The 19,673-nt window shown below is 33.9% G+C and overlaps 1 protein-coding gene across 1 annotated transcript in view; it reads left to right on the top strand.

Moving 5' to 3' along the window:
• The first annotated feature begins 11,161 nt into the window (after window positions 1–11,161).
• Window positions 11,162–19,673, top strand: part of PP7 (serine/threonine phosphatase 7) — a 71,225-nt gene continuing 62,713 nt past the window's right edge. The window contains exon 1 of the mRNA XM_089826458.1: window positions 11,162–11,793. Coding sequence (XP_089682584.1) covers window positions 11,242–11,793 — 552 coding nt within the window. The 5' untranslated portion in view covers window positions 11,162–11,241. The remainder of the gene's footprint in view (window positions 11,794–19,673) is intronic.

Below are 19,673 nucleotides of genomic sequence, written 5' to 3'. Positions count from 1 at the left end.
AATTTAATAATTGCCCTTAGATCTAGATCAAAAGTGATCCAATTTCCATCCAAGTTTTCAACTTCCTAAAAGGAGGAATATTTCTGTTGATGAAAGGAGATACCAATGCATATATCTATATTTTTCAGCCTCAACAATTTAGATTATAGGATATGTAGTCAGTAACAAAGTGAAACTAAAAGAGAATTCTCCCATCATATAAGGGTGGAAGGTAGAGTATGAAACACATGAAAATAGTATCTTCTTTATTAATGTGATTGTTGCTTTTGGTTTCATTTGTTATTTTTACTATCCCTTTGTTTATAACTTTTTCCTTGGTCAACTTGTAATGCTTGGCCTTCCCTTGATCCCTATGTTGCTGACCCCCATTCTCCCCTTACCTAGTTAGATATGCAACTAGACCATCTTTCTTTCTCCTTGCAGTCTTTCATCCCGATGATGAATCATAGAGTTTGATCCAAAACATTGATGTAAATATTATATACATAATCAATTCCAAAAGAATTAGCATGAAAATAATATCTCATAAGAAGGTCCAGGGAAAAAAGAAAAAGAAAAAAAGAAAAGTATTTCAAGATTTGTATTTCATTAGATTCAAAATCAATTTGTAAATAAGCCTCTAAATATACTTCAAGAAAACATAACACTTCTTGAAAGACCAACAAAAAAAAGTCAAATATAGTTGAGAGTCCTAGGAAAGAGAGAAAAACATAAACTCTTATCATTTTACACTCAATCGGTAGAGTTTCTCGGGCCATCTTTTTTTGTGCATTTCTATTGACTTCTTTCAAAGAATTGACTGTCCTCTAACAAAAAATGGTTTTGTGCAATCAGACTCTCAATCCACCAAACATGTATTTGGCTTTATAATTTTGTCCAATCATATTTAGGTTGCTTGGTTGTGATTACTTCCCTGACCATCACCTATAATTGATTGAGATTTGGTCTATAGGCTCCTGCAAGACACTTAGGCCTAGAAACAATTATCTAGTTGTGAAAAATCAGACCATGTGTCAATATTATTGTTACTTGAGTTTAATATACAAGTATCTAATTCTATCTAGTTGTATTTAGAGCTCTTAATAAGATAGAAAAGTTGAAATAAGAAACCTATTACTAAAGACTCTGAATATCCAAGTTATGTCTTGCTCAATTTTCTAGTTTCATGTTGAATTTTGTAATTGAGATTTATTATCACTAGGGTGAGAATTAATTAGATCCACAATATGATTTTGAACAAATTTATAAGAAACTGTTGAAAAATATGCTTCATATTCTTAGTTGCACAATGTTAGATAAATGCTATGGGAAAAGGTTGCAAAGCAACTACCAGAAACACATAATGATGTTGAAATTTGGTTCTTCTCACTCAAAATAGAAAGATGACTCTTAGATTGATGCACCAAACTATTGCATGCAAAGAAGCCAACCAAAAATCCATATCAACTTTTCTCAATTGTTAGCCAACATGTTTTCAAACTTACTATACCTTTGAAGACCATTTATTTTCTATAAAAGATCATATAAAAATGAGGTGTGGAAAAACTTTGACAAAAGTTTAGTACCAGATTAATGAACCACAAACAAGATAACTAAAATGAGAGATTTGTACAGTGATCAAATCATTTTTTTTACATTATAGTAGAAGTTTATGAAACATACTAATGCATGTTTTCAAACAATGCTCCTAGTAACATACCTCAAAAACTATGAGAATGGTGACAAAGCCATCGAAAAGAGGCAAAATGTTATCAATGTAGTCGTCAAAAGTAGCATCTAGCTTGGAAAGAATCCACTCATAATAGTAGTTGTCCCAAAAGTTGTAACACCAAGAAGTGTTGCACTAATATAGCCCCACAAAGTTTTGAGTATTGAGTTTTGTGTACTCAAATTGGAGATCTAATTTTGATTTTGGTTGCACCAAGCACACCTAAACATAAGAATAATTATCATTGTGGTTTTAAATGTTAGGATTAAGGAATTACTTATCAACTTCAACACAATATTCAAACTACATCCTCTTTTATAAATCTAAAAATTAAAAGAACTAAAACTAAGTTCTTAAGCTCAATACAAATTCTTTACAGCTAAATGCATCTCTACAATAGAGTGTGTTCAAGCAACCAGTGCCATATGACCACTTTACCAAGAAAGAAGAGGACTCCTCAGTTGTAACTAGATAACAAGACAATTAACCCAAAAAGCAAGGGTAATAGCATCGTAACTTGATTGTGTTTAGGTCGGATCTAGGGCAATGGGGGCACTAAAAATGAGCATCCCTGTAAACAATCTTCTACAATGGAAACACAGGGTCATTGAGCTTCATAATGGCCACATTGGAACAAATTTCCATACTTGGAATACCTTTTAACACAATCTAAATGCCCAAAATAGGATTCATCATGCTAATACAAGCCATTTTCAATATTTTTTTAAACCCTCTTTGCACATAACACAACTCTAAGGCCTAAATAAATGAATTGGGAGGAAGGTCAAATGAACTTTTTGTTTAATGGCATCATGTAAATATGATGTAGCTTCGAGCACTTCTTGTTGAGTTACCATCATCGTGAAGATGAGATGACCACAAACATGGCGATGGTCATCCAGGCAGCGTGTGGGTGGGCTTGAAATACATACTCTTATCTGAAGATAAAATACTCATTATCTGTGTAGCATACTCAACAACCACCCCAACTCTTGCATGCCCACACCAATTATTCTATCGTTTCTATGAAGAACGTCCCCTTCACCCATGGCTTCCGACTGCACTACCATCAATTTCACAGGCAAAGGAAAAAGATGGGGAATGAAGGAGGCAAAAAGACATTGAATGTCAAAGATTGGCTAATAATTTGTAATATCTAATTAATTTTAAAGTATACTTAAATAAGAAATATATATTATAAATTTAATAAATGGGTAATATACAAAATTTAATCTAAGAAGATATTTTGTAATATTTTATATTGTTTTATAAATTTTATTTTAAGTTTTTAAATTAATTTTTTAAATAATTTTAAAAAAAATTTAATGAATATGAAAATTGGATCTCTATTTTGGAAACAAAATGTTCTTGTACAATTATTTAGACTTGAGAATTTCATTTGGCTATAGCATAATTCACATAAATTTATAATTGTGTGCATGCAATCTTGCTAAATAATATAAACTATAACACATTAAAAAAAGTCATAGTTTATTTATTCTAGAAACACTTTATTATATTTTATGAAACCTTAAAAAAGAGAACATTTATCAAATTTTCAAAACAATTGTTTTTAAGATGTTGCCAATAGGAAGAAGAGTAATTATAATAAAATTTGATGGACATAAGGGATGCTTGAATGTGATTAGTCATTTTCTTACATAGAATAATGAGATTGGGCCAATTTAATTTATTAGATCTAAGGGAAAAGATACCAATAATAAATAAAGTTCACTTTATCCCTAAAGGAACAATATTGAATGGAAAATGTTATTATTCTTTGGACCATGATAGTAAATCTATGTTGAGATATTGATTGGATATAGATCTTAAATATTATAGGTCCTTAAATGAATTAATGACTTGTGAAGATAGGGCACTTAATGAACATACATTAGGAACCTTATTGATGGAAGTTTGAGTTATTTGTGATTATCCTTGAAAGGTTTATTGAGATAAGGATTCATATAGTGAGTGTAAAGTGTGAGTGTTGTTAAAAAATTAGGTCATAATGATTTTGTTTAAAGATTGTAAAACCACGATTAGTATGAGATATAGATGGTACAAGTGTCATGAATGAGTTATGAAAAATAAAATTAACCTAATCCATTAAAAAATAAACCTTAGAGAAAGTAAAAATGACTAATTATCCTCTCACTTATGTAGTCATTTATTTGGTAGTTTATGAAGTTGTTTGTGTTTAAGTGATTAATTATCCAATCACTTATTTAGTCATTTATTTGGTAGTTTATTTACTCATTTCTATTTGTTTGATCTTGTGATTTTACCCAGTGACCAAATTAATCACGTATTTAGTCACATATACCTATAAATTGTAAAAAAATAGTGAAATGTGATCAGTTTTAGTCACATGACTAAAATTTTTAGTGGTGTGACTAAATTTTTTAGTCACATAGTCACGTATTTGCCAAAATGTACTAGTGCACTATGATGGAAAGTGAAATTGTGAGAATTGACGAGTTTTCAAATAAGAATGATGAAGAGAGAAAGAAGGAACCTGAGGATTATAACAAGTTTGTTATGTCTACAAAGAAGGTCCTCGCACTATACCCATGCATGGAACCAAGTCATTACAATGATACACTAAGAAACAATAGAGAGCTATCGAGTGTCATCCCGCATTACCCAAGTTACAGACAAAACAACCTGAGTATAATGATGAACCCCAATTGAGAAATGATAATATTGGAAATCAAAAGTTAAACCTATCCTAGCAAAGTATGTGAGAAAAAAATCATTGGAAATAATAGTGTTGGAGTTATGACTAGAAGTAAGTTGAAGGATATATACCTATTTGATTACTGAGTTTGAGCCAAGAATTGTAAAAGTTACACTTGATAATGAAGATTAGATCAATTTTATGAATGCATAAATAGATCAGATTGAGAAGAACAATACATGGACCTTGGTGTCAAGACCTGTTGAGAAGAATGTAATTGGAACAAAGTGGATTTTTAGAAACAAACTAAATGAGAATGGAGAAGTTGTAAGGAACAATGACATATTAGCTTTTAAAGGTTATGCCCAAGAAAAAGGAATTCATTATGGTGAGACCTTTGCACTTGTAGCTAGACTAGAAGGGGTCATAATTCTATTGGCATATGCAACTTACAAGAAAATTCGAGGTATATCAAATGGATGTTAAGTTTGTATTTTTTTTAATGGAATACTAGAAGAAGAGGTATACATTAAAAAACAAGAAGGGTTTGTAGAGACAAATCAAAAGTATCTAGTATACAAGTTGAACAAAGCACTACATGGACTGAAGAAAATACCAAGAGCATGGTATGAAAGGTTGCATTCATATTTGATAAATATTGGATTTGTTAGAACTAGTGAGAACAATAATTTGCACTTGAAGAGTGAAGTTGAAGACAATGTACTTATCGCTAAAATATTTATGGATGATATTATTTTCTATGGTTATGATTTGCTGTGCAAATCATTTGTTGATCAAATAGGTAAAGAGTTTGAGATGTATATGTTTGGTGAGATCAAGTTTCTCACTGGTTTGCAAGTTCATCAAACAAAAGGAGGCATATATATAACAAAATCTAAGTACATTAAAGCGATCTTGAAAACATTTTCCATGGATGCACCAGTCGGTACACATGTGGTGACTGGATATAAATTATCTAAAGTTGATACTACTGCTGAAGTGAATGAGATACAATACATATCAATGATTGGGAAATTACAGTATGTTGTGCATAGTAGAACTGATATTGCACATGTAGTTGGTATTGTTGCAAGGTTTTCCTCTAATCCAAGGGAAACACATATGATTTTTGTCAAAATGATATTGAGATACTTGAAAGAAACAAAAAAATATGGATTATAGTACAAACAAGAAGGTGATTTTGAACTTAGAGTATACATTGATGTTGATTGGGCTGGAAATGTTGATGACAGAAAAAGTACTAGCGATGGAGTTTTCTTTAGGAGAAAGATTGATCACATGCTTAACCAAGAAACAAAGCTGCATATCACAATCTATAGCTAAAACTACACATATTTTTGCTGCAATTAATTATTTAAATATTGTCTAGATTAAGCAATTATTGGAAGGAATGCAAGAAGAAATTACTAAGCTTGTCACTATTTGTTGTGATAATACACGTGCAATAAATATATCTAAGAATCCCATGATGCATGCAAAAAAGAAGCATATATCTATCAATTATCATTATTTGAGGGAGCAAGTACAACATAAGAAAGTAAGGGTAGAATATGTGTAGTCTAAGGAGAAAATTGCAGACACATTCACAAAGATACTACCTAAGGATGCTTTTGAGTATCTATGAGGTAAGTTAGGGGTCCTTCCCCTATCCAAGATTCACTAAGAAAGGATGCATGTTGCATCAATTCATGGATGAACAAATATATCTTTCTGGAGTTGATGCAAGAGTCCACTCTTTAGGGACTATTTCCTGAAGTTATGAAAAGTGAATGTGATAAAACTAATGTAATATGTACATACAAGGTATAAGGTATTATTATAAGGTTTTATAAGTTTCACATTGGAACTTATAGTTACCTTTGGCATTGTTGTCAAAGGGGGAGAGAATCAATGAGGGAAAGAATCAATAAGTGAAAAAATGTAATGAGCCAGTTAGGGAGAGAATCTGTATGGAGGAAAGAAGTTGATATGAAGTGATGTTGTTGAATAGAAAGTTAAGTACACACAAAGGGGGATAATTTGTCAAAAAGGACACTGAGCTGGAAGTGTTGAATTTATTGCAGAGAACCTGAATAAAGTCAAAGAGTTGAAGAGTTGTGTTGTTGTCAATGCATACATTTGATTATCTTACGATGTAATGTTTGTAATGTAGAATCTCATGTTTACATGTTGCCATCAATACTAGAGGAGGATATTGTTAGCCCCAACTGATAATGTTGATTAATGTATATGTAAGAGTTATATAAGTTTTTATATGTTGTCATTGATGTCAAGCCTTAAGTTAGTTAGATATTATGCCAATCCACTAGAGTGTCCTATCATTTGATTAATGAAGAGGGTTTGAAGAAAGCATGATGTTATAAGTATTGGTAAGTGTATGATATTCAACAGACACTTGAATGAGTTAGACTCTGATAGTATAATGTTCGTTTGATTTCTTTACATGATCTTAAGCAAGATGTACATGCAAGACAATTTGGTTGATGAATGAAAGAATACAATAGTAATCAAGCTACTATAGTTTTCATGAGCATCTAAGGAAGAAGTGTTTAAGTCTAGTGTTAACCTAGTCATTTTAGTGTTAACTGGGTCATGTATTGACTGAGCAAGTTATATTGTTCACCAAGCATGAACATGAAGAATAATTTTGTAAAAGATTAATCTAAGGTCAACATTTGGTGAAAATTAAGAATGTTAAAGAAGTCTAAAAGATAAGGACAGAGTTAGTTAGGAGATCAATGACTTGAATACTTCAAAGGAGATGTAATGGAGAATATTTAACAATCTGAAATGGAGCACAAAGTTCAGGAAGCAAGTCTATTTTCTAAGTGAAAAATTCAATGAATCCGAGATCTATGATTATAATTAAGTGACAAAATATGGAAAGGAAAAAGTTATCTATTTAAAAGGATGAACAAGATGTTTCTTGTTTCTGAAAATTGGTGATTGTTTCTGATGAAAATTAAATTGGAAAAAGAAGACAAAAGGTGAATTGAGCAGAACAATATTGAGAAGATCAAGTAGATAAAGTGCTAAGTGAACGTGTGAGTGTTTGAATCAACTAGAACGAGATATGAAGGAATCTGAGATAGAGTGAAGTAGAGATCTGAACAAGCAAGGTAGTGCTAAAACTTAACATATCACTTGATTGTTACTTTCTTGCCATTGTAGCAAAAAAATCTCTTAGCAAAGTGGACCTAACAAGTCTTTGAAATCCTATATGACAACAATCAATAGTAATGTTTGTAAGTCCTTTTGAGCAGGCCACTCTTTAGAATCAAGGAGTGATAAGCTCTATATGATATTTGGTGAAAATCCTCTAACAAGGTCACACCAAAAATGTACATGTAACCTTTAACAAAGTTGGCTTCTAATTGACCTTACTTCATAAGAGTGAAATTATTTGGGTTGCCAGTTCCTAAGTGGTTTTTCCCTTTATAGAGTTTCCACGTTAAATACTTGTGTCAAATGTGTGATTGCTTATTGTGTTGCAAGTTTATTTCATATTAATTATTTTATGCTGCAACTCGGCATAAGTTGGATGATCACTTTGATACTCGATATATTAAGAAAAAGTGAGATAAAAATTTGAAGTAAAGTTGTTATACGTTTGTATTACGATGTTTTGATGTGTTTACTGAGTTATTGATTTGAAAGTTTTTAAAGTTGAAGTTGGTACATAATTGTTTTAAGGTCTGTAGGATAACTGGTTATAACTGATTCACCCCCATGCCCCCTTGTTATCTAACATTCTCATGGATTGTGAAAATTTCTACTGACTCTTAATGCCTAGTTTTACTATAATTCCAACATGTTACTATTACGACGGGTCTTAAATTATCCTTGGATTTGTCCTTCTTTTTATCCCTATTAGGTATTTTCTTCTTGGATTGTCCTCATGCATTGAAGACTTGGGAACTAACATTGGTGATGTTTCTCCACGTTTTTACAAAACAAGAATATAGATAAAATTATCCATCTTTAATTGTGTACATCCACATTACATAAACAATTAGATTTTCTAAATAATTGGCAAGTAACAAATTAAAAAAAATATAGTTATCTTCATCTTTTGTAGAAACATCCTTTGACAAAAGTTGACTTAAAGTTAAATGAAAAGTATTAAGATGTCCAATAATATAACTTCCATCCTTTATCTTTAATAAATACCAATTTATTTTGAGATATAACCTATTAGATAAACTTTTAGTTTGGTGGATTTAATCTATCTTCCTCCATAACTTGCATGTGATGTGTTCTATAGAGATATTTAGGAAGATAAATTCTATGAGACACAAACAAATGGTTCCCCATGCCTTTTTTTCTAACTTCTTCCATTCTTCATGCATCATGGTAGAGGTAATTGGTTTCTTTCTTCCAAAATGAGGAACCACCAATTTCTCTTTGTTCCGAAAGATCTTCTTTTAACTTCTACATCCTGTAACTAGTGCTACTAAGCTCCTCAATAACCTAATGAGATGTAGATTAGGCCATGATATAAATGCTTTTATAAATCTTGAAAAATATATCCTACAAAGCAAAAGCTCCGATGTTAATAAAACATCTTCAACACTTTTAAGATAAAGGTGTCTCTTTTTGAACAAAATTGTTAGCTCTAATACCAAATATTTATTAATAAGATGAAAAAGGCTATAAAGATTGCTTAAACTTAGTGTTTGCAAGTATGAAACTTAGGGATTAACCCTTGAGAAATTTGGTTTCAAATTCAAAGGAAGAAAGAAAGAACCATAAAACTCAGTATCATCACTCAGGACACTAGAATTACAGAGACTTGTAAGAGGGAAAATTCTCAAAATAAGAAGCAAAAATCCACATGGAGAAATCCCATACCTCCCTTACTAGAATCATGACATGTATCCCAAAATAACCACTTACAAATGGTCTTACAATTGTCATAAGATATCACACTAATTTGGGCACCTATACAATATTATAATATAAATATTGTCATAGATACTCTTATTCTATATGTCTCACAAACGCTTTTATGCCATCTATCATAATTGTCATAGATGATCTTAAAACATCACAGATGCATCTAATCAACTCAAATTAGAAGATTCCAAAGACAATTCTAGCTATTTTGATCTCTTTCTAAAGTTAAGATGGTGAATATAATGTTGTCTTTGTTTAAATATTGTTGCTAAAATAATTTATCTTTTATGAGCTAATTGAGGGGAACAAGTAATATAGGAAATTACAAGGTTGATTTACTCATAACAACCATAATTTGTAAGAGAATGGGGCCACATTCAATCTCAAGTAAGAATTTAACTTTGAGAATTCTTGAGGGGAAAATGAAAAAACCAAGCCCCTGTTTTATGGAGTTGAGGGCAAGTGGGTTGATGTAAAGTTGGAGAGGTTAATGAGGAGTTTGACTTCCTAATCTTTTTGAAACTTAGACATAGACTGAATGGATGAAAAAATAATTATTTTCAAAGAACTCATGATGGGAAGTAGAAGTACCTACTTAGGGTTATGGGTACACAAAATCTGAGGATGGAACAAGAGACGAGGAATTTGTTAGGTACAAGAGTGAGAAACAAATGAATTTATGCCAGAGTTAGAATGAGGAACAATGATAGGGGAGAGGACCCAATGATTCAATGCTTTAACTTGTGCTTCTAAAAATCCTATGTGAAAATTCCAAAATACTCCTAATTTTCAACAACATCTTACTTGACAAGTCCCCTACATATAACTTTAGTTCTAGGGATGCCACATCAACATGCTTTAAGCAAAGTGTCCAAAATGACCAACAAAAAGTGTGACCAATACTTGTAGTCTTAGTCAAGTTTTATTGATGTGCCAACACATGATTTGTTGCTTTTTAGACTTAAGGAATACATTTCATTCAATTACGAGTAGTCATCATCAACACAAACAACTTTAAAGTCACACAACTCTTGGTAAACAAAATTAGGTGTTAAACTGACAAGTGTTATGACAACTATTGGACCATGCTCAACTACTATGTCCTCCCCCCTAAAGAAAGTGAATGAGCAATAAAGTGAGTGAATGGGCGATGATGAATAGCAAATTAAATTCAAATTTGTGCACGAGAAAGTTGATACGATGAGGGAGGGAATGGTTGGAAGAGGAAGTACACAGGCGATTGGGATGGAGAAGAAGGGGAAGCAATTATGCAACCAATTATTTAGCAAGTTAGAACTTGTTAAATTATAGAAGGGAGGAGGATAATCTAGTGTACAACTAACTACACAATTGAATCTTGATAGCACAATTACAATTTGAAGCTAACTACTCAGATGAATCTTGATAGTACAATCACAATTTAAAACTAACTACACAATTGAATCTTAAGAGCACAGTAACGATTTGAATAGATGAAAACAATATATACCACTCGCCAAATAATAACTTACTAAATAGTGTGTTGCATAGAATAAAAGGAGATATCATATAAGAAGGGGTAAAATAGGTAAAGTAATGATGCATGAGGGAGGCCATCATTAAAAGAGGCATTAAGAGTAACCACAATAATTAATAATAATAATAATACTAATAATAATAATTACTTGAACTAAGACAAACTTCTTTTACACTCTACTCCATGTAGCTTTAGCATGGATTAATGATAAGCATCTAGGCCCACATGAATTTGTCATAAATGGTTGCGATTCTGTTGGCTAACTAAACGATGAGGACGATTACGAAGTTTTATGACACCGGAATAAATTTGGGCCATCGCTTCTAAATTCCTGTGGAGTCCACCATATAATTAAAAAACCGAAAGCAAACAAGGTCGTGAAAAAAACCCACCATTTCCCAACACAAATTCCACCGTAAGATGACCTGCTTGCGCATAAACTACAAAGATAAACAGAAGAAACGAAAAGGTCGTCTAATAGCCTTATGCTGCTCCTGCTGCTCCACCATGGCTTCCTCCTCCTCTTTCTCGAACACCAACTACAGCAATATTGAAGAAGATGACGAAGAAAAGCCTCCTCCGCCACCTGGTCTAATTCCTCTACAATGGCCCTCTAATGGCGCGTTAAGCTTGGAATGGGTAGAGTTGTTAGGCGCTACTTTCGACTGGTCTTCCAAATACGTTGCTCCATCGAAGCTGCCGTCAATACTGCCGGTGAATTTCATCGACAGTTTAATAGGGGCGGCGTCGAAGATTCTGCACAGGGAGCCCAACTGCCTTCAGATCGATGTGCCTGAACAAGATTGCAGCGTTGTTGTAGTGGGCGACGTGCACGGCCAATTGCATGATGTATTGTTTCTGCTGCAGGACGCAGGGCCTCCATCCGATAGTCGCTTTTTTGTTTTCAATGGAGATTATGTCGACAGAGGTGCCTGGGGACTCGAGACTTATTTGTTATTGCTTGCTTGGAAGGTATATAATCCTTTGGCCTTTTTCCTATATATGAAGCTTGGATTCATTTTTGTTTGTTTGGAAAATTTCTATATTCTTCTTGTGCGCATTGAAATTGGGCTCCCTGAGTTGGATCCTGAATTTTGCCTAGTTTAAATGATTTTAAGGAAAATTGCATTTGTTTTTTTTTGATTGGAGATTTTGTTAACAAGTTTAACAGGAATGGAAGCTGGGCTCTCAGAGTGGAGCCTTTGTTTTACTCAATTTAGATGTTTTAAGGACATTTGCGTATATATAATATTTTGATTGTTCAATTTCCTTTCGTTGTGTTTTCTGCTTTAGTTGTAGTTACTTTGTCGTTTCAAGGATAAATTATCCTTGCTCTTAACCTTTGCATTGAAATGGTTAATGCATTTAGAACGTCTTAAGGAATGATTCACCACTGAGTCCGTGTAAATCTACATTTGATATTTTTAGTTGAAATATTGGGTTGCATTGCCATATGGAGAGTATGTCTAGTTCTGACTCTGATGGCCCTATTCAGGGATCATATTAGGTTTCAACTAAGCGAAATTCAACACATTTGCAGAAATGGAAAAACTAAAGCAATCAAAATTCAATTAAAATACCAAAAGAATTGATTAAACTAATCCAAATACTCCAAATTGTGCCCTCCATGTTGCGAAGCACGTTTTTCTCTCATGGGTGCTGCAAAGTATCGTTTGAGATCATATAATGAGGGTGTGAGGGGGTAGTTTTGCAGCTCTTATGCTACTTTCTTCCTTTATTTTTGTCGTTCGATATTACCAAATTGAGCCGGATGGAATCATTTAGATCGACTTTTCTTCAGGCTTGACAAGTCTCACAAGTGTGATTATAGTCACTTTCAACACAAACTATATGTTGGGGATTTGAATCTCGATTCCATGATGAAACTCCAATTATTTACCTCTTACACTATAAAAGTTTGCATTTTTTTTTTTGAGGTTTGAATTAGATGTTTTTATTGGATGAATGCCACTAACATTGTGATTTGTGAGTATGCTTGAAATTAGGAAAACTGTAACAAACTAATAATTCTGTTTTTGGAATTATGGAAAATTGTAAGCAATCATTCAGTTTAAAAGTTCAGTAAACTTGGGAAACATTATCGGTATTGGATTCTCGGTGTAGATTAAAAATGATTGACAGAAAATAAATGCCAGTTTTAAAGAAATTGAAATGAATCTTGTTGCCTCGGTTCCTATACCTGGCAAAATTTTCAATTTTTTCGTAATGTCAAATGAAGTGTTTCATCCAATCTGATTCATGATGTGTCTATATACATCTCCCTTAGGTCCCATCCAGTCGTACTGCGAAAATTTCATCTTCTTGAGCCAAAACAAGTTACACATGTGTCAAACTTCAAGTTTTAAAGAGTCGTTAATTTATTTCATTTTTAATGATTTTATGATCTTGATGCCATCGACTCATCTCTAGAGCCAAATTAGAAGGTTAAAAGTCAAGAGGTTAATTAACCTCCAAAAAAATTAGTTATTCTGAGCGTACATGCTAAAATGCCCAAATTAATAGACACCTATGAATGGAGAAGAATGAAAAGAAAAAATTTATGACCGCAGGTACTGTGGCAGATGTGTGAATAGAACATTGTTTGTTTAAAAGAATGCCATTGAGGCAGTGAAAATGGTAGTGAGACAGGAGACACAACACGTAATCACTTTGGATGTGGGAATGACGTTTTTGAGCTTTTCTTTGAATTGCATAGGATGGGTTCAAGAACTGAACCAAGATACTTTTTCCTCCATTTTCAATGCATATTCTGGCTGGTTTTTTTCATGGAAGCCAAACAGGAACATGTTTTCATGGATTGCAGATTTTATAAAGAATGCACACACATGGGTTTAAGAAGGACGTCATCGAATTGTTTGAAGAAATGACAACTCCAGAAATGGTTGTTAGCATGAATGCTGATGGTATTCCTTTGGGGGAGTATCCTAAGCATTGGAGAGGATTGACATGTTGCATTCATGACTGTGTTTGTCATTGATGTCAACATAGCAGTAAGTCTGCAAAGACTGGCAGAGTAGCAGAGATAGATCATACTTGTACAGACAGAGTTTTGATGTACAAGCGAAGCGCATTTAAGGACATGTTGTACCTTGTGTCCTGATGACAAGGTTAAATGTGCAGAGTCTAAGTGGACAATGTACGAAAGTTATAAGTGATTTACGGAGAGCAGTACAAAGACATAGTGCATGGAAAGCAGTTTCTAATGATCCTATTATATCTTCTAGCAAAGATATAATCTGGTGATGCGTGGTCAGCCAGTGATTGAAGACAATCTGATGGTGACGTTAGCAAGTGCGCAAGCCCTATTATCGCACGTGTGAAGTTTTGTATATACTAATGAGCCGACAGTGCTATTGTAATTGCGAATCAATTAATTATCTTATTATAATTAATTGGGAAAGCCTCAAGGCCGACTCAAGGAATTATTTGAAGATAGGGTATAAAGAAAAGATGTTTTCCTTGTTTGTAAATTGTGATTTGGAATATATACTCTATGTGAAGTGCGAAAAGGAGCGTTTGGTGAATGCAAGTAAGCGATCCAAGGGATTATTGGATGCAAGATTTGTCATCTGGTTACAAGATCAGAAGGAGCGAAGTTCTGGTTGATAGGACAAAGAAAGAGGAAGGAAGTACAATTCAATTCTATTATTCTGCAAGGAATAATACAAAGATCATTTGGACAGTGGGTCCATTTGACTTCCACAACTCTTAATAGGGTTGGCATAACTCCTAATAGGGTTGGAATGTTCTAATAGGGATTTAGAGTCTCCTAATAGGGACTGATATGTATTGAATGTTGTTATAGGCTCCTAATAGGGTCTACCCTCTAACAAGGAATATTTATATTAGTGCATCATCTTTTGGGTACCATCCCCACTGGGGTTTTCCCTCTGGTCAAGGGTTTCCCTAGTTAACATATTTGGTGTTATTGTGCATGAGTATCTTGTTGTGGTTTCTGATTCTATTGTTTATATGGTTAAGTTTGATTAAGGTTGATAATTGTGATAATAGTTGGATAATTGATTCACCCCACCCCTCTCAGTTATATTGGTGGACTATATATTCTAACAATGGTATTGTAGAATGCCATGATTATAATATATGCTCCCAAAGTACATAAATCGAGGAAGGTGTAGAAACAAAAATGACAATCTTGCAACAATGATTGTTCTCCATATGAAAAACGTCTGGGCACATGTGCAATGGATAGGAGGATTGTTAACATGGTTTCAAGTGGGGTTCAGAAGCATCTAATAAGGTGCTAGTAGAAATTTTTGGTGCAAATTCAATAAACTTTGCTGAGCATCCTCCTTGTCTACGTCACAACGAGAGCTTCAGAATGGAGTATCAATAGTCATTGAATTATATCAAAAAAGGGATATTGTCAGATATTACAATGAAGGAAGCTATGTGTCATTATCCATAACTACAACACATAGTATTTGAAACATGATATATTGGCAGTGCTCGTCACATGTTTGACAAAATGCCTTATTGTGATCCGCTTGTTTCCCTATACATACAGATTGATGGGGAATCACTTTAGTAAACTTTCAAGTAAATGCTCTTCTTGTAAAATATCAAAATTGATCTACCATATTCTCTATCACATTGACACGGAGTTTTGATAATTGCACATTGGCTCAAATTGAAACATATTGAGAATTATTGAAGTCTTTGACATAATGTTTCAAACAAATTAAAATTCATGGAATGTAAATCACAAAGTACTCATGCATCGGTAGGTGTAAAGGAAAACACTATCACCATTTCCATCTCTTTGTTTGCGTATGCCAAAGCTGGAGCTTTGGAATTAGGTTGTTCTTTCAATCAGATCATAAGGAGTATGTTGCTAGTTGTTTGACATAATGTCTTTGAAGGCACCCTGAGTATTTGACAGAAAGCCGTTGCGCTTTATGGAGGAAGGTCCCACAAATAAAGCGAATTGATGCTTGATGGAATCACTTCACAAAATTCCAAGAGGATGAAAGATCATTGGGGTGATTTAGAATGCTTGGCGCGCCCATTGTCAATATAGTCGCTGGAGAGTCATGCTTGTCATCATGGTTGGTTGCAAGGCCATGCTTCTCTAATTATCACTCTTGATCTTGATTATGGCATCACAACAATATCATGGAAATCCAACCTTGATTGCAAACGAGAGGTTTGCAATATTGATTGATAGTAAGACACATGAATTGTTTCACAGATATCCAAGTTGCATGTGAACGTAGAGGGAGTGTTCGAGGTGCTCATGGAGGATTTTAGGTGCATACAAATATAGTGTTAGCTGCTCTCATGGAACTCTTTCCACCTGTGACAAGTCGTGATCACCAAACTCTAGAATAGAAATCCAATAGAGTATATGGAATCCTTCAGAGTGAATGTACACATCTTAAATGGTGAGACATTTGAGTGCATCTCAGTATGAAAAATAAGCGAACTATTCATAGAACAAAGGGCCACCATCAAGACTTAGAATTGGGTTCAAGGATTCTACCATGAAGAGCTTTGTGTGCTCTTTATAGCTTGGTATGAGTTGGAGCCATTAGTTCGTGGTCACAAGCTAGCAGTTGGAATGGTGCATGGCTTCCTTCAACACATGAGACAATAGAAATTGTGTATAGTATATAGGGTCATCAAAGTAGTAGTATGTGTCGGATGGTGCTGTTCAAAAAGAAGAAAGGAGGCTATCATAAAATGTACATAGACTCATTGATATAGGGTTTAGAAGCATTATAAATGGTTAGCCAGAACACTTCAAAGCAATACTATCTTATCTGATGACAAACACCAAATCATGAACAAAGTAAATAAGTGCAAATCATGAAAGTACACAAAGGTTTGTATCTTGGTCAACCGAATCTATGGAAGCTTCCTTGAAGAAGGGATTGATTTGGTTGCAGCATGTACGTGTAGAACAATAGATTCACAAAGGACTTTTGGAAGCATCATAAACCATTTCAAATACTTTTTGGTAATCTACAATGGGGAGGTGTCGATGATTGGTCTTTATGTTGATAGTGGTTCCTCGAGGACATGCCAAATTTAACATTGATATGCCATTTAAAATCATCGGTGAATACAGAAGTGTGTTTTATGCATGCATGTGTGGATAACAATCAACCATTCTATTAGAACCTTTTTAGATAGATACATCTATGCTCCAGCCTTGAGGCTCGGTGGGAATATCCATCAAAATATGAGGATATCTGGAGAACACACATAAGTTATAATAGGACAGTGAATTGTTCAACTAAGTGGATGGAACATAAAAATCTCCTAATTGTTCAAATCGAATCCCTCAAAATGTTAGTGTAGTTTTTTATTTTTCTTATATTGCTAGGTTTTTCCTACACTTTTAATAATCTCGCTTAGGTTAATAAAGCATGTCTTATTAGGTGAATGGTTGTGAGGTGTCACCTTCCTACATGTGAGCATCCATTAGCTATCTTGGGAAGATACTTTGCTATCTTTAGTCCGATAGATGGTTGCTCCTCATTGGTTGGTGTTGCCACCTCTTCCCTCTTCCTAGCCTATATAAGCATGCTACCTGGCTTGTATTTGCATCTCTTGTTTTGGGCATCCTCTTAATGCTATTTTGCTTCTAGCATTTTCATTACTCTCTTGGAGACTAACTCTGTGTTGCTATTTTGATTTTGTATCATTTGCATTCATAGTTTAGATATTTATTCTTTGCACTAGTTTTCTGGGTTATTAATCTTTTCAGATTTTAACATGGTATCAGAGCTTTTCTACGTGCAAGAGTAGATTTTAGTTTCCTTATTTGAAAGATTTAGGGGGGGCTAATAAATCTTATTGTAAGTTTTTGAAAAACCTAGTATGGTCTTCTCTCGCATTTTTGGATGATCTTGAGAATCAAAAAAGTTTGACAAAAATATTTTTAATTTGAGTGATTGCAGCGTTTCTGGTTATACTGACAACATTTCTGGTTGTTCCAACGCGTCTAGCAGGCTTGAGAAAGTCAGATTTGGCTTTCATTTCACCGAGATCAGAGATCGTCATACAAGTTGCAAAATTGAGGTTTCAATCTCAAATCTGACAACCAACTTGCATATTTGATGTTTTCAATCAATATTGCAAGTTTCAGCATGCCATTTATTGACTTAGGTAGCTAATTCAATCTTTTCATGATGTCTTTTGGTTGCTGGGGTTGTTTTTTGGTTATTGGGGCCATTTTTTGTTGTTAAAGGCGTCTGATTTACACTACAACTACATCTTCTATACATCAACAAGAAAAATGCTTTCTGGGTTTTGTACGTAGCCCCAAAAAACCATCTGGGTATCTTTTAGTTTTTGCATGCAATCTATATATTTTGCAAAATTGAGTGCGGAAAGCTACAGCCGTACCCCTCTCCATTTGCAGTCGCAGATTTGAACGCAGTTTTCAAATGCCTCGTTCTTGCTCATACAGACTCCAATTTCGATGATTCTTGTTATGACCTAGCCTATTTTTTTTGCTCTATCCACTAGTGGAGTTGTTTTTGATTTTCATGCATAAATTTTTTAGAAATTGCAGATTCTTGGCCGTAACTGTGCACAGTTCTCGTTTTAGAAACTTCGGAGGATCATAACTTTCTCATACGACCTCGTATCGAGGCAATTCTTTTTTTAAAAATGCATGATTTTTCGAGTAGATCACAGTGGTGCTATTTGTTTCCTTGATTATTGTGCCTAAGTTTCACTTTCAGCATATGCTCTTCATGAGGGTTTGTAATGCATTGAAATCAAGACCACTAAGTATTTCTTTCTAGTGGTAGTTGTAAATGCACTAAAATAAAGTGCCAAATCATATTTCTTTTGGGGGGGGGGTTCTTTGATTGAGTAAAAGGGGGGGGGGGGGGCATTGTCGTGGCTGGGTTCTCTTCTTTTTAGCATTTCTTCATCATGGACCAAACAAATATGCCCATCCTAACTCCATACAATTACTTTGAGTGGAAATCACGCATGACAATTCACTTAAGGAAAGCTAGATTAAATATGATAACTATGGGACTTGAAACTGAACTTGATAAAGATGAAGATAAGCCTAAGTGGTTTAACAAATGTGATGAGGCATATGGAACATTGTGTTTGTCTGTTTCTCCTGACTTGCTATTTCACATTGAGTCTTTGGATACACCAAATGAAATATGGACAAAGCTAGAAACACTATTTGGCACACAAGATTCAATGAGGGGTCATATGTTGGAAAATGAATTAATTAGTTTAAGTTCAGGCAATTTCAACACAATCCAAGATTTTTTCACCAAATTGAAATCACTAAGGCTGCAGTTAAAACAATGTGGAATTGAAAAGAAAGATGAACAACTAATTCTTAATATTTTCTCTAAGCTAAGTTCAAAATATTTTGTGTTTGTCTCTACCTTCTATACTACTAAGGGTGCACTTGGTACTCAATTCACCATGCCATCTCTAGATGATTTTGCTGTCAATCTCACTCGACAACAGGACAAGCTAATCCAGATGGGCACTCTTAAGTCCTCTAAGTCACATGCCTTAGCTGCCAACCAAGGCACAAAAGAACAAAAAGGACAAAGTAGTAAGTAAGGATGAGAAACAAAATAATAGTGAGGAAAAGAAGGATCAGATACCAATTGCTTCAAAAGCAACTATTAATACCTCATCCTCTAAGGGCGATAAGCCTAAGAAAGAAAAGATTAAATGTGCCTATTGTAAAAGACCCGGTCATGATGAACATAAATGTTTGAAGAAACAAATTGATCACTTGACATACATTCTTGGGAAGAATAATATTAGTGTTCCTGAGTCTATCAAACAAAGTTCTAATGAAGGGTCTAACAAGGCAA

This window comes from Cupressus sempervirens, chromosome 4 (assembly GCF_028749045.1).
Source record: "Cupressus sempervirens isolate cs-2001-9-10 chromosome 4, ASM2874904v1, whole genome shotgun sequence".
In the NCBI taxonomy this organism is placed as follows: domain Eukaryota; kingdom Viridiplantae; phylum Streptophyta; class Pinopsida; order Cupressales; family Cupressaceae; genus Cupressus; species Cupressus sempervirens.
This window is presented reverse-complemented; position numbering and strand designations above follow the sequence as displayed.